Source organism: Podarcis filfolensis (assembly GCF_964270895.1).
Source record: "Podarcis filfolensis genome assembly, chromosome: W".
Classification (NCBI taxonomy): domain Eukaryota; kingdom Metazoa; phylum Chordata; class Lepidosauria; order Squamata; family Lacertidae; genus Podarcis; species Podarcis filfolensis.
Window position 1 is genome coordinate 17179732 of NC_139619.1, and position 13427 is coordinate 17193158.

The 13427-nt window shown below is 44.1% G+C and overlaps 1 protein-coding gene across 2 annotated transcripts in view; it reads right to left on the reverse strand.

The window, feature by feature from the left end:
• LOC310753828 (cullin-4B) overlaps nt 1–13427 on the reverse strand; it is a 151633-nt gene that overhangs the window by 108558 nt on the left and 29648 nt on the right. For both annotated transcript variants that reach the window (XM_083595178.1, XM_083595179.1), the window contains 2 exons: nt 4583–4701; nt 3593–3791 (listed from right to left, as the gene is read on the reverse strand). In XM_083595178.1, the coding sequence (XP_083451304.1) occupies nt 3593–3791; nt 4583–4701 (318 nt within the window). The remainder of the gene's footprint in view (nt 1–3592; nt 3792–4582; nt 4702–13427) is intronic.

Below are 13427 nucleotides of genomic sequence, written 5' to 3' on the forward strand. Positions count from 1 at the left end.
CAGTGCCCAGAACGGGAAGGCTGACACTCTCTCCCAGAGGGATTCGGGCTCAGAGGATGACGGTTCAGAGCCAACGCCCATGTTGACCCCAACCAATTTCCTCCAGGGAACCTGGGAGCAGGACTTGCAGGTGCAGGTTCGCCTAGCCATGTGCCAGGATCCGTTTGCCAAGGACTGGTTAGATACCGTCCTGGTTAGACTGGTTAGATACCGTCCTGGTGCCTTTAAGACCGGGGGGGTGGGCCGCTTGATGTCCAGGATGGGTGTATGTACCATTGCGGCCGGCTCTCAATTCCGGAGGGGCCACTCCGGACCCAGGTCCTTGAGCAGTGCCACGACGCGCAAACCTCCGGACATGGGGGGTACGTGAATACACTGCAGCTACTGTCCCAGGCCTTCTGGTGGCCAGGGGTTTGGTCGGACATTAAAAAATACGTGTGGTCCTGTGGGATTTGCGCTCAGACGACAGAGACCCCTGGGACTCCTCCAGCCATTACCCACCCCCCAAAGGCCATGGTCAACACTTTCTATGGACTTCATCGTGGACCTGCCAAGGGATGGTGTCTGGTGGTGGTGGATTCACTCACCAAGATGGCACACTTTATCCCGGTCCGAAGCCTCCCCACAGCGCAACAGACGACCCGTCTGTTTCTTGAACACGTATTCTGGCTACATGGGCTCCCAGACACGGTGATCTCAGACAAGGGGCCCCAGTTCGCGTCCCAGTTCTGGGCCGCCTTTCTCAAGGGACTGGGTATCGAAAGGCGACTCTCCTCTGCATATCACCCACAGACAGACGGCCAGACAGAGAGGGTTAATCAAGTTCTGGAACAATATCTCCGCTGCTTCCTGAGCTACCATCAGGACAACTGGTCGGATCTGCTGCCATTGGCTGAGTTTGCCTACAACGACGCCTGCCATGCCTCCATGGAACAGAGCCCTTTCTATGCCAACCTCGGGTACCACCTGCGCCACCACCCCTGCACAACGGAGGCGTCTCTCGTGCCTTCCGCCAGTGATCCGGTCTCCCACATTCAGGAGACACAAGCCAACCTGGTACGGCACCTAGAGAGAGCCAAGGCCGATTATAAGGCGCAAGCTGACCGACGGCATCAGCAGGGGCCCACGTTCCAGGTCAGGGACAAGGTCTGGCTGTCCTTGGAGCACCACCATACCAGACATCCCTCGGCTAAGCTGGACATTTCCTCATCCTGCAGCAGATCAATCCGGTTGCCTACAAGTTGGAGCTTCCCCCCTCTCTGAAGATCGACCCAGCTCAAGCCCTGCCATGTAGACTATTTTCTGGGTTGCGTCGCCCTGCCACAGCCGCCGGTCCAGGTTGATGGCCATGAGGAGTTCCAGGTCGCCCAGTTCCCGGACTCGAAACGGCTCCGTGGCAAACTCCACTAATTGACTGGGTGGGCTATGGGCCCGAGGAAAGATCTTGGGATCCGCCCGACTTCGTGCACGCACCTGCCAAGGTTCGGGCATTTCACCGGAGGTTCCCAGACAAGCCAGTACGGCGGGGGGGAGGGCAGTACTGTCAGGAGTGGGTGCAGGAGCCAGGCCCTGTGACTGGTAGGGCCTCGCAGAACTGGGGCCTTCCTAAGTTTGGCCTGGAAGGGCAAGGCACGGCCGCACAGATGAGGCTTGACAGAAGTCTCGTAGCACCTGGTAGCAAGGGCCGGGAAGGGATATATAAGACCAGCGTTTTCCTCTGGCTCTTTGCCACAACAACACGCTACCCACCTAGCTGTGCTTCGGCTTCCTGACTCCTGGTATCCTGACTCTTGGACCCTTGGCTTCCTGACCCCTGGACTGCTGACCCTGGACTGCTGATTCCTGCTTCCCAACCTCTACCCCAGTCCCGACGTACCAAGCCGGGACTCCGACTGCCCGTAACACATCCTTCTGTCCAACTGAAGATAAATGATGTTATACTGCTAAGAAAATTAAATTCCAAGTCCTTTTAGGGTTATTTAGTTCACTCCATAAATAATAAAAGTTGGGGAAGAGTCAGCTGTAAGTTTCCATTGTAAACCCTTTGCAAAATAGAGCTTCCCTCCCTTTTCCCATTTTTTTATACACACAGTTCCGTTTAATGTTATATTCCATATCTATAATCCAATTTCATTCCTCCGCACTTGTACATATATAATTTGAACTAACATGTGTAGAGGAAAAAACTTTATATAAAGAAACCGTAGGCACCGCCCCACCGTCTTTTGCATCAAATGAAGTCTTCTCTCAAGTTCAAACCTTAATGACCTTGCAGCTGGTTCAGTTCCACAGTTTATGATCTCATCTCTTCTAGCATGTACCTGTATTTTAGTCCAAATTAAGCTCTAATTAACATGAGAACCTCTGCTTCTTAATGGTGGTGTAGGAGAGTTTTCGGTAGGTGAAGTGCTTTTGCACTCAGTGCCTCCCTGCCACCCCCATTCCATGCCGGAACGAGAGCCAGGTACCGAGACGAACTGCAAGTGAAGCCCATTCCCCTGCCCCCCGTCCCTGGGAGAAACTTGCAAGGACAATTACCCTAAATCATCCTGGTTTTTCCTTCGTCAACAATCTCCCGCTGTCGTGGGAGCTGCCTCCATTAAGGCAGACTGGACCCGGAAGCCCTGTATTTTATGCTTTAGAAACATATGAAAAGCCTGCGGGATAAGGCCAATGGTCCATCTAGCCCAGCATCCTGTTTTCACAGTGGCCAACCTGATTGCCTACAGGAAGTCCCCAAGCAGGACCTGAGTAAAACTCTACGCATTTGTGATTCCCAGCAATTGATATTTAGAGGCATACTGCGCCTCTGACAGTGGAGGGTTGCCATATGTCCTCTTTTTCTAGGACACCTCCTCTTTTTCATGCATATGTAAAATGAGTCGTCATAGCGATCCATAGGTAAAAGTAGAAGTTGGCAAATGTGTCCCTTTTTTTGCTCTTCAGAATATGGCAACCCTTCTATGAATTTGTCTACTCCTCTTTTAAAGCCACCCAAGTTGGTGGCCATCACTGCCTCTTGTGGTAGCAAGTTCCATAGTTTAACTATATGCTGTATGAAGTACTTTTGTCTGTCCTGAATCTTCCAACGTTCAGCTTCATTGGATGTCCACAAGTTCTAGTGTTATGGGAGAGAGATAGAGAATGCAAACTTGTCCCTATCCACTTTCTCCATGCCATGCGTAATTCTATACACTTCTGTTATGTTTCCCTCTTACTCGCCTTTTCTCTAAACTAAGAAGTCCCAAATGCTGCAACTTTTCTTTATAGGGAAGTCACTCCATCCCCTTAATCATTTTGGCTGGCCTTTTCTGAACTTTTTCCAGCTCCACAATAACCTCTTTGAGGTAAAGAGACCAGAACTGTATACAGTACAGTATTCCAAAAGCGGTTGCACCACAGATTTGTATAATGGCATTATGATACTGAAAGCTTTATTTTCAGTTCCTTTCCTAATGACCCCCAGCAAGGAACTCAATTGTTTTCACAGCTGCCACACACTGGGTCAACATTTTCATTGAGCTATCAATTACATCTTAAGACTATTATTAGAAGGAGTTTGACAAGTTGAAATAATAATAATAGTAAATACCTGTACCTATAAGTTCAGCAGGTTTATTTGGTCTTTTGTTGATGAACGTTTCAAAGGCTTCTTTCATGGCATTGACAAACTTCTCATTCTTCAAAAAGCAAATGTCAATTATATGATCAACTTTATCCTTAAAGTCCAGCAGTTCTTGGACCATGGTTTTGTCTTTTTCTGGATTTATTACTATGGTGCTTCCAAATATCTACAAAGAAAAAAAATGTTATTTAGAAACAATTCTGTTGATTGCCACACACAGCTCGTGTAAACAAGACCCAGTTTGTAAGCAAAAACACTGCATGTTTTAGACATAAGCAGTTAGCTCCAGCCAATTCAATGTCTGTTTCATTTATATCCTGCCCTTCATCCAAGGAGCTCAAGGCAGTGTAAACTGTTTCCCCCAAGATTGTATTACTACCACAATTAAATTAGGCTGATACAAAGGCAGTCAGTGAGCTTCATTGCTGAGTGGAAATTTGAATTTAATATTTAATGTATGCATATACTGCCTTTCTGCCCAAATACCCAAGGTGGTTATTTCGCCACACACACACCCCCCCCCAAAAAAATTGAGTTGTAGTTTTCTTTGTACTAAAGCTTTGTACCAGGACAAACATAACCACCAGTAATCTATAGTAAAGATTTGGGAACATTTTAAAATCAGATATAAAACCAACCTAGTACTATAAACATGGGGAACAGTATCATTTGGGGATAGAAAAACATCCAAAATAAAGCATTTATTAGGCACCCAAGTAATCAGAATGTTATGTCAAGAAAGAAAATCCAATGCACCCAATGGATATGATAGTTCCCCACTGTAATTTTGATATGTTGGTGCAAATTTGCACAGGCTGTATTTTAGAAGACTATGACAACTTCTTAACCACATAATTTCCATATATAGGCCTATTTTACAACTTTACAGGCATCTTCCCCCACTTTAAAGATTTGTTCCTCCTAGATAACCTTTGGATATCAGCCACACATTGCTACCTTTATATACTCAATCCACTGCTGCAAGAGAGCTTGTACTCCATTTTTCACCTTACTGAACAACTGATATAATAGAGACAAGTCCTTAATTCGGTTTTCATCTAGGAGGTGATTTAAACCTGCAAGATAAAGGTGTGTTACCAATTACTCCAAATGAATGCATCTTCATCCAAACAAAACAAAAGTTTCAAACTTCAGCTTAACCAATAATAAGAATAATAATTAATATATTTGTACCCCGCCCATTTGGCTGGGTTTTCCCAGCCACGCTAGGCAGCTCCCAACAGAATATTAAAAAGAGTATAAAACATCAAACATTTAAAAATTCCCTAAACAAACAAACCATTCCTTCCCATTACCATTTTGACTACATAAAGTTTATCAGAGCAAAACATGAGGAAAATGGCATAGATATACTCATTCTGTTACTGCTGCTGTCTCTCTTTTTTGACAGATTCTGGGGAAGCCATTAAAGTTTAGAATATTTAAGGAACTTTGTGTCAAAAAGGAAATAAAAGAATGGATAGGAGGAAATGGATAAATGGAGACAACACATTAGCCCAGTCTGGATGTAATGCTAAGCCATTTAGTGAAGTAGGAGAGTTGAAAATACTGCCAATATATTTCACATCTGGCAACCAATGTGCCCCTTTGGTTTCAGATAGTACATGGGTAGAAGAGTCTAAAAATCCCGGGACACAAATTTTCACAGCTCTCTAGCAGCTATGGTGTCTCATTTACCAGAAGTAATGTTTTTACCATTAACTCTGGAAATGTATTCTCAATTCTGATCAAACTAAGCCTCCTGATGTATATTTTGCTCTAGGACAGGCGTAGGTAAACTCGGCCCTCCAGATGTTTTGGGACTATAATTCCCATCATCCCTGACCACTCGTCCTGTTAGCTAGGGATGATGGGAGTTGTAGGCCCAGAACATCTGGAGGGCCGAGTTTGCCTATGCCTGCTCTTGGAGGCTTAGTTTGGTCAGAAAAGAGTATACATTTCCATAGTTAAAACTATGGCTTACTGAAGCAAGCCATGATCAAAACATTTTGTCTGTAGGGGGCCACATTCCTTGAGGAATTATTTGTCATGGCTGTATTGTTGGTAGTGGGCAGAGCCAAAGTCAGTGGTAGGGTCACTGTTTTTCCCTCCCTGCTCAGCAACAATCTGATGATGGAAGAGGAACAGACTGCTATTTCCAGAGGTCTGAACTGATAGCTTGGCAAGGCATTTTAAAAATTAGGCAGAAGTCCACGGGTTACCCTTTTCTTTCTTTCTCCAAATTTTTATTAGCCATTACGGATATAGACCATCTTAAAACATTCATACACAAAAAAATTAAAATATATACAAAGAAGCAGCCATATAAGATATATAGTAACAGAAATTTTCATTGGAGTGTCTTCCCACTAAACCGTGCTATTTACCACTCTAATAGATACTATTGACAGAAACTCAGCCACCCTTGCAGTTACCTCTGGCTTAATATCAGACAGGTAGAATCTGATTTTCTCATTGTGCCATGTTGTTAAACTACCCCAAAAGAGGGATAACACGTTTACGTAGCTGGTTGTACAATGGACAGTAGAAAATAATATGTACTACAGCGTCCGACAAATTCAAATAACATCTGCAATGTCTATCATTTCTAGGGATGTTTAAATATCTGCCCTTAACAAAAGCTGAGGGGAAAACATTCAGCTGGGCTAACATAAATGCCCTGCGTTGGGCTAGAATTATTATCTTTGAGATATAAGTGATCCTGTTATCGGTTTATGGGCTACTACTAAAATGAGGCTGCATTTTAAATTGTATTTTAACTCGTATTTTAACTAACTGGTTTTTTTCTTTTTCTTTTACATTTTATTGTAATTTTATTGGTGTTAGTTGCCCCCCCCCCTGAGCCCGGTTCTGGCAGGGTATAAATAAAAAATTATTATTCTTGTTGTTGTTGTTGTTGTTGTATTTAAACCATAGAACTTGGGGGAGCAGATTTTATTTACAGCTGACTCAATGTTTTGTTTTTCAGTATCCCTTAATCTAATTTGGATATTGGGATAAATATATTGCTCAGTAGAATTTTACAATAATTCCAAGTCAATACCAATAGATCTAATTTTGCTGTGTATGAGTTGGAGCCATCTGGATTTATAGAAGTCCTTAAGTAAATCGGAAAGCAGACTCAAAGGTTGGGAACGAAAATGGCAATGCAGCCAGTATTTTATAGTGTGAATCCACACCCAATATTCCACCATGTATATACCTAATTCTGCATACATCGTCTCATACTTGATTGAATTTGGGAGACCAAGGATACATCTCAGGAAACTTGAGTGTATCTTATCAAAATCACTATTATATGCTTATATCCATATTGGGATCTCAAAAAGTAGATGATGACACTTTAGTTTGAAAAATCTGAATGGCAGCTGGTATAAATTGGTTACCTTTCTGAAAATAAAAGCATGCTGCTGCTGAGGAGGTACACTTTGCCTGTTTTATAGCACTTGTGCGATGGTTTGACCAACCTGAGTTGCTCTGGAATAAAATTCTGAGATTTTCATTCTTTCCCATGCTGCAGAGAGTGTGTGTGACTACTAGATCACATGCTCTGTGTGTTGACATTCCATTCTTTGGAAGCATGGGAACGGAAGGAGCTCTGTGCCACTTCCATCTTCTTTGTTCTTTGTTCTGTTCTGTTGTTGTTCTCTCTCGGAGACATGCCATAATGGCTCTGTTCTTTATTTCGATCCTGTAAATAAATCACTAAACCAAGATGCTAGGTATCCTCAGTCTCAGCTTCTGCTAAGCTCTGCTGCTTGCTTGAATGTCCGGAAGAGTGAATGCTGTGCTATGCGTTCTGGACCAGTGCCGGGAGAAGGCCGTCTCCCACCAAGAAGCACCAACAAATGGTTACAGGGCCCAGAGAAACAGGCGTCTGATGCTCGGAGCCAGAGACTGTGTGATTTACGAGGCTGGAATGCTGGACACATTGCGAGGTATGTGGCTCGGGTTACTGCAGGAAGCACTGCTAGCTTTCGCTTTTCAGAAGCAGGAAAACAGCGGCAGTTCACTGCTCATGATTTACAACTGCTAGCAGGTTTTCAGCAGCAGTTAAGGATTACCCAGAGCATGAAAGGGGTGTAGCCTTCCCCAAATTAATGCAGGGAATTATCAAACCTCGGAAATTTATGCGAAGGCATTTCTATGGAAGGAGGGATTGTGGGAAACAATGGAAGACCCAACCCCAGGAGATCATTCAGCCACTTGGAAGAAAGCGGATTCCAAGGCAAGAGGCTTATTAAACCTTGCAGTATCTCCTGAAGAATTACTCCTTCTGAGAGACAAAGGGTCAGCCAAGGATATTTGGAAAGCTCTGTGGGATGCCCACCTGAGAGTAGCAGCAGGAGCGTCACTACATTGGTACCTCAGATTAAGAACTTAATTCGTTCTGGAGGTCCGTTCTTAACTTGAAACTGTTCTTAACCTGAGGTACCACTTTAGCTAATGGGGCCTCCCGCTGTCGCCGTGCCGCAGCTGCACGATTTCTGTTCTCATCCTGAAGCAAAGTTCTCAACCCGAGGTACTATTTCTGGGTTAGCGGAGTCTGTAACCTGAAGCGTCTGTAACCTGAAGCATCTGTAACCCGAGGAACCACTGTACTCCATTTCAGGAAGCTGCACAGAATGGCCTTACAGCCAGGGGGCGACGTGCGTGCCCATTTGATGCAGATGACGACTCTGAGGCAAGAGCTGATACAGAGACAGACTGAGATCCCAGAATCTCTGTTCTGCTTTCTGATTCTGGATTTGTTGGACAGTTCGTTTGGTAGCATAGCGTCACAGCTGGCTGTCTTACACACTGCCGATCTGACGGCGCAGCATGTATGTGCAGTTCTCCAGAATGAGGATGATCGCAGGAAAGCTGCAGGTCGTGTTCAGGGGGAGTTGACTGTCATGTCACCCCAACTAGCGATGCAGGCACTAGATGGCGCCAAAGCTCTGAAGGCAGTGAGGTGTTTCTCATACGGCAGAATGAGGCACATGCAGAGGGATTGCAGACAATGCCCAAATGCTAAAGAGGAAACCAGCAAAGGCTCTAAAGGTGCAAAGAGCAAGAGCAAGAGCTCTGGCAAGCCTAAACCTGCGCAACACACGGCTTTGGTCGCACACTGGTCCAGTCCAACAGCCCAGAACAATTTCGTCACAGATTCTGGAGCAACAAAGCACCTGTGCCGCGATAGACATTTGTTTGTCACATTTACGCCACAGAAGGGAGCTGTGCAGCAGGTGGACGGTCAGTATTGCAAGCAGAAGGAGTTGGATTTGTCTCGCTTCTGAGGACCATAATTCGTGATATGCTTTTTGTTCCAGGTTTGGCGGACAATTTACTGAGTGTCTCTCAGCTGACAGCGCAAGACTTTACTGTTATCTTCAGTAAACAGAGATGCACCATCAGGAAGAATGGAAAAAACATTTTACATGCTGACTGTGTTAATGGCTTGTTCTTATTGTCTTATGATGATGCTGTTGATGTTGATATGCACAGTGAAGTGACATGTTGTGCTATGTCTACTAACAAAATTTTGCATGCAGGTTATGTCCACGACCACCACAGGAGGCTTGGCCACCTGAACTTTCAGGCTATTGCCAAGATGCCTGATCTGGTCCAGAGGATGACCATTAAACCCTGTAAATTTCACATGAAGTGTAAGTCATGTGCAGAACACAAGGTCAAAGTTGCTCCAAAGGGTAAGGTATCTGGCAGGGAAGCCAAAGAGCCCTACCAGATTGTGCACACACACCTTGTTGGTTCACTAAAGCCCTCATTAGGCAAGGCAGAATTTTTCATGGTACTGATAGATCAGTTTTCCAGATATATTCATGTTTTCGTGCTCAAGCAGAAGTCAGAAGCATTTCCTAGGTTCCAGGAATTCTGTGCTTGGCTGGAGAACGTCCACAAAAAACAAATGGGTTGTCTTTTCACTGACAGGGGTGGGGAGTTCTGTTCTCAGCCATTTGAGACTTTTCTAGCTGAGAAGGGAATCCAGCATGATGTTACCAATCCCAGAGCAGCATGGCAGAATGGTCTCTGTGAAAGGGTAAATCAGACTCTCCTACCAGGCATGCAATCTCTTTTGCATGATGCTAATTTGCCTGATTCATATTGGGCTGAAGCTTTGAACTGTTTTTCTTATGTGTATAACAGGAGAATTTTTTCACCAATAGGATGCACTCCCAATGAGAAGCTGTTTGGTAAGAAACCATTTGTCAAGCACCTGAGAATTTTTGGTTCTGACATGTGGGTTCACACTCCTCAGAGCGGCAAGCTCAGCAAACATGGTTTGCATGGTATTTTTGTGGGATACAAAAAAAGGGCATACAGAGTGTTAATGTCTGACACGAAGACAGTAAGATTCACTAGAAGTGTTCAGTACAATGCAAAGTGAGGAGACAATGTGGGAATCTTCCAATGTTACCCTGATGCTGATAACGGTGAGGAATCTGAGGAGGAGGGGGGTTCAGATGCCAGTTCAGTGGAAAGTGGTAGTGCTGTGGACTCAGATGACACAGCGGACTACAAAAGTGCAAAAGCCTCTCTCAGACCATCTGACGAGTCTGACACTGAATTGGAGGAACCACTGTTCACCATAGGCCACCATTCTCCTAAAGAGGAGAAGCCTAGCATGGAAGACTTGCGTATAGTACGCAGATCTGAAAGAGCCACAAAGGGTAAACAACCCAAAAGGTATGCTGAGGAGTTTGCTAAATCAGCCAAAGCAGATACAGCTGTTGTTAGTAACTCAGAGAAGGTTTGGGAACCTTCAAGCTTCCAAGAGGTCCAGAGTTTAACCTCAGAGGATGCTGAGCCATGGTTAAATGCCATGAAGGCTGAACTTGATTCCTTAAGAGAGGAACAAAACATGGGAACTAGTTCCATTGGTACCAGGGATGAAGCTGGTTGATAGCAAATGGGTCTTTAAGGCCAAGACAGACCAGAATGGCACAAAGCCAGATTGGTCACCCGAGGTTTTTCACAGGTACCAGGTCAAGACTATCATGAGACCTACTCACCCACCGTCAAGTATGAGAACATTAGGCTTATGCTCAAAATTGCTGCAAAGGAGAAACTGGACATTTTGTATCACGATGTGAACACAGCATTTTTGTACGGGGACCTGGGTAAGTCAATTTATATGCTTCCACCTGATGGAGTACAGGTACAGAAGGGATTGGTTTGTGCTCTCAAGAAATCCCTGTATGGTCTCAAACAAAGTGCCCGGTGTTGGAACTCTAAACTAACGAAGACATTGTTTTCTCCAGGTTTTCACCAAGGCAAAGAAGATCCATGTCCAAAAGAGGAGGAGCAAAACAAACTGTATTGTGTATGTTTTGTTGATATTTTTCTTTTCTTTTGAAAGGATCAGGTCTTATACAATGGTACCCTTGCTCAACTGAAGAAGCATCAAGTTTGTTGCTCAAAACACACAAATCACTCTGGAGCTCAGTCACTCAGCGTCTGCTTCCAAAATAGTTGTTGCCGAGTCTGAGTTCTGCCTCTTCCCACATTTAAAGCACCACTTTGGCTTCCTTTCCTGTTCACGCCTCACATTAATTCTTGAGCGCCTATGCATCATGGGATGGGCTATTTCCAGTGGCCCTCCCTCTGAGTCCGAGCTTAAACTGTCAGTCTGTGTCTTCTCCCTTGAACTCTCCCCTTCCTTCTCCTTGTTCTCGGAGCTCAGGCTTCTACTGAAACTAGGCTGCTTCTCCCTAGTTCCGCATTCCTGCCTAATTACCTCCTCCTGTCTCTCCACTCTCCCCCCCTTTGTCAGCAATGGGACGCAGCTGACAGAGGGGATATTTTGGTACACCAATCACAGAAAATTGCTGATGTATTGACCAAACTGAACTTTGTTGATGTTAATCCTGTGGATACACCAATGGTAACAGGTTTTCAGTTAGATGACACCAATGAAGCATTTTTTGATGTTACACTGTACAGATGTGTTCTAGGCAAGCTGAATTTCATTGCCCGGTGTTCAAGACCTGATATTGCAGTCAGCACAAATTTGCTGAGCAGACACGCTAACAATCCTACTGTTCAGGATTGGAAAGCTCTGAAGAGCATAGCACGCTACCTAAAGGGTACTATGCACTACAGACTGAGATTTACCAATCAAAAGTCTGGAAATCTTGAGATATTTGCAGAAGCAAGTTTTGGAAGTGACACCACAGATGGTAAAAGCACTTCCGGAGTGTGCTACATGTACAAACAGTGCCTGTTTGGTCGTGCAAGAAGCAGACAACAGGGAGCCTAAGTTCTTGTGAAGCTGAACTCAATGCTCTGTCATATTCACCTTTGGATTGTGAATGGTTGTTGCAACTGTTTGAGGACATGAGGGTTAATGTAAAGTGTCCTATACAGGTTTATCAAGAAAACAGGTCATGTTTGTCTTTGCTCACTTCTGAGGGATGTAAGCAAAGAACCAAGTACTTGCTGTTAAAATTACAGCGTGCAAGAGAGTGTATGCAGAAAGGACTCATTCAGGTGTCCTACATGTCAGGAAAAGAAATTCCTGCAGATCTGTTGTCAAAAGTTGTTAACAAGGAACAACTTCAGATATATGTACAGAAGCTGCGGTTAAGCTAAACACTGCAGCAACTATTACCATGAAAAGGGGGAGGATGTCAGGATTTTCATTCTCTCCTGTGCTGCAGAGTGTGTGTGACTACTAGATCACATGCTCTGTGTGTTGACATTCCATTCTTTGGAAGCATGGGAACGGAAGGAACTGTGTGCCACTTCCGTCTTCTTTGTTTTTTGTTCTGTTCTGTTGTTCTCAGAGAAGAGACACGCCATAATGGCTCTGTTCTTTATTTCTATCCTGTAAATAAATCACTAAACCCAGATGCTACGTATCCTCAGTCTCAGCTTCTGCTAAGCTCTGCTGCTTGCTCGAACATCTGGAGGAGTGAATGCTGTGCTATGCGTTCTGGACCGGTGCCGGGAGAAGGCCGTCTCCCACCGAGAAGCAACAACAATCTATGCATCTTTACTTGAGGAATTTCTTGTCCTCTTATTTTCCATTTCTCTAGTTTCCGGGAATTAGAGAAGACCAGAATTTATGTCTTCTCATAATTTAAAGAGCATTTGTTAATTTCGCAGTAAGAAACCAAGGAGAGTAAAAGACAATTCAAACCTATCCTCGTCAGTGATAATAAGGTTGCATCATCCACATACAGTAAAAGTGGAACTGGGTTTTGGTAGATTTGGGGGGCATGTGATTCTATTTTTTTGATGTGCTCTGGAAGATCTGATAAAAATAAATTTTAAAGAAAAGGGGCAAGAATACACCCTTGTTTTAAACCTTTCGTGTTGGGGATATCAGAGGAGAGGTGACCTTTGATATTAAGTTTCATTTGGCAGATGTTAAAAGACTATAAATTCTATCTTAAGATGAACAAATGTTTATCAGTCCCTAACTCTGCAAGCTTCTTTAACAATATCATACAATTAACTGAATCAAAGGCAGCATGGAAATGTACGAATGCTGCACAAATCTTGGATTGATTTTGAAATCCGTATTTTTCAACCAAATGCGTAAGTATGAGACAATGGTCTAAAATGGAGCAGGCTTTGGAAAAACCTATTTATTCTTTCCCTGGTAAGTTTAGATTTTTCATCCAGGTAAGCAGTTTAAGTATAAAGTGCTTAGCATAGATTTCCCCTATCACTGAAAGTAGACTTATCGGTCTGTAGTTCTTTGGTTCTCCCGGATCACCTTTTCTTAAAGATTGGAATAATTATTGATCTGAGCAATATTTCAGGGATGACTCCA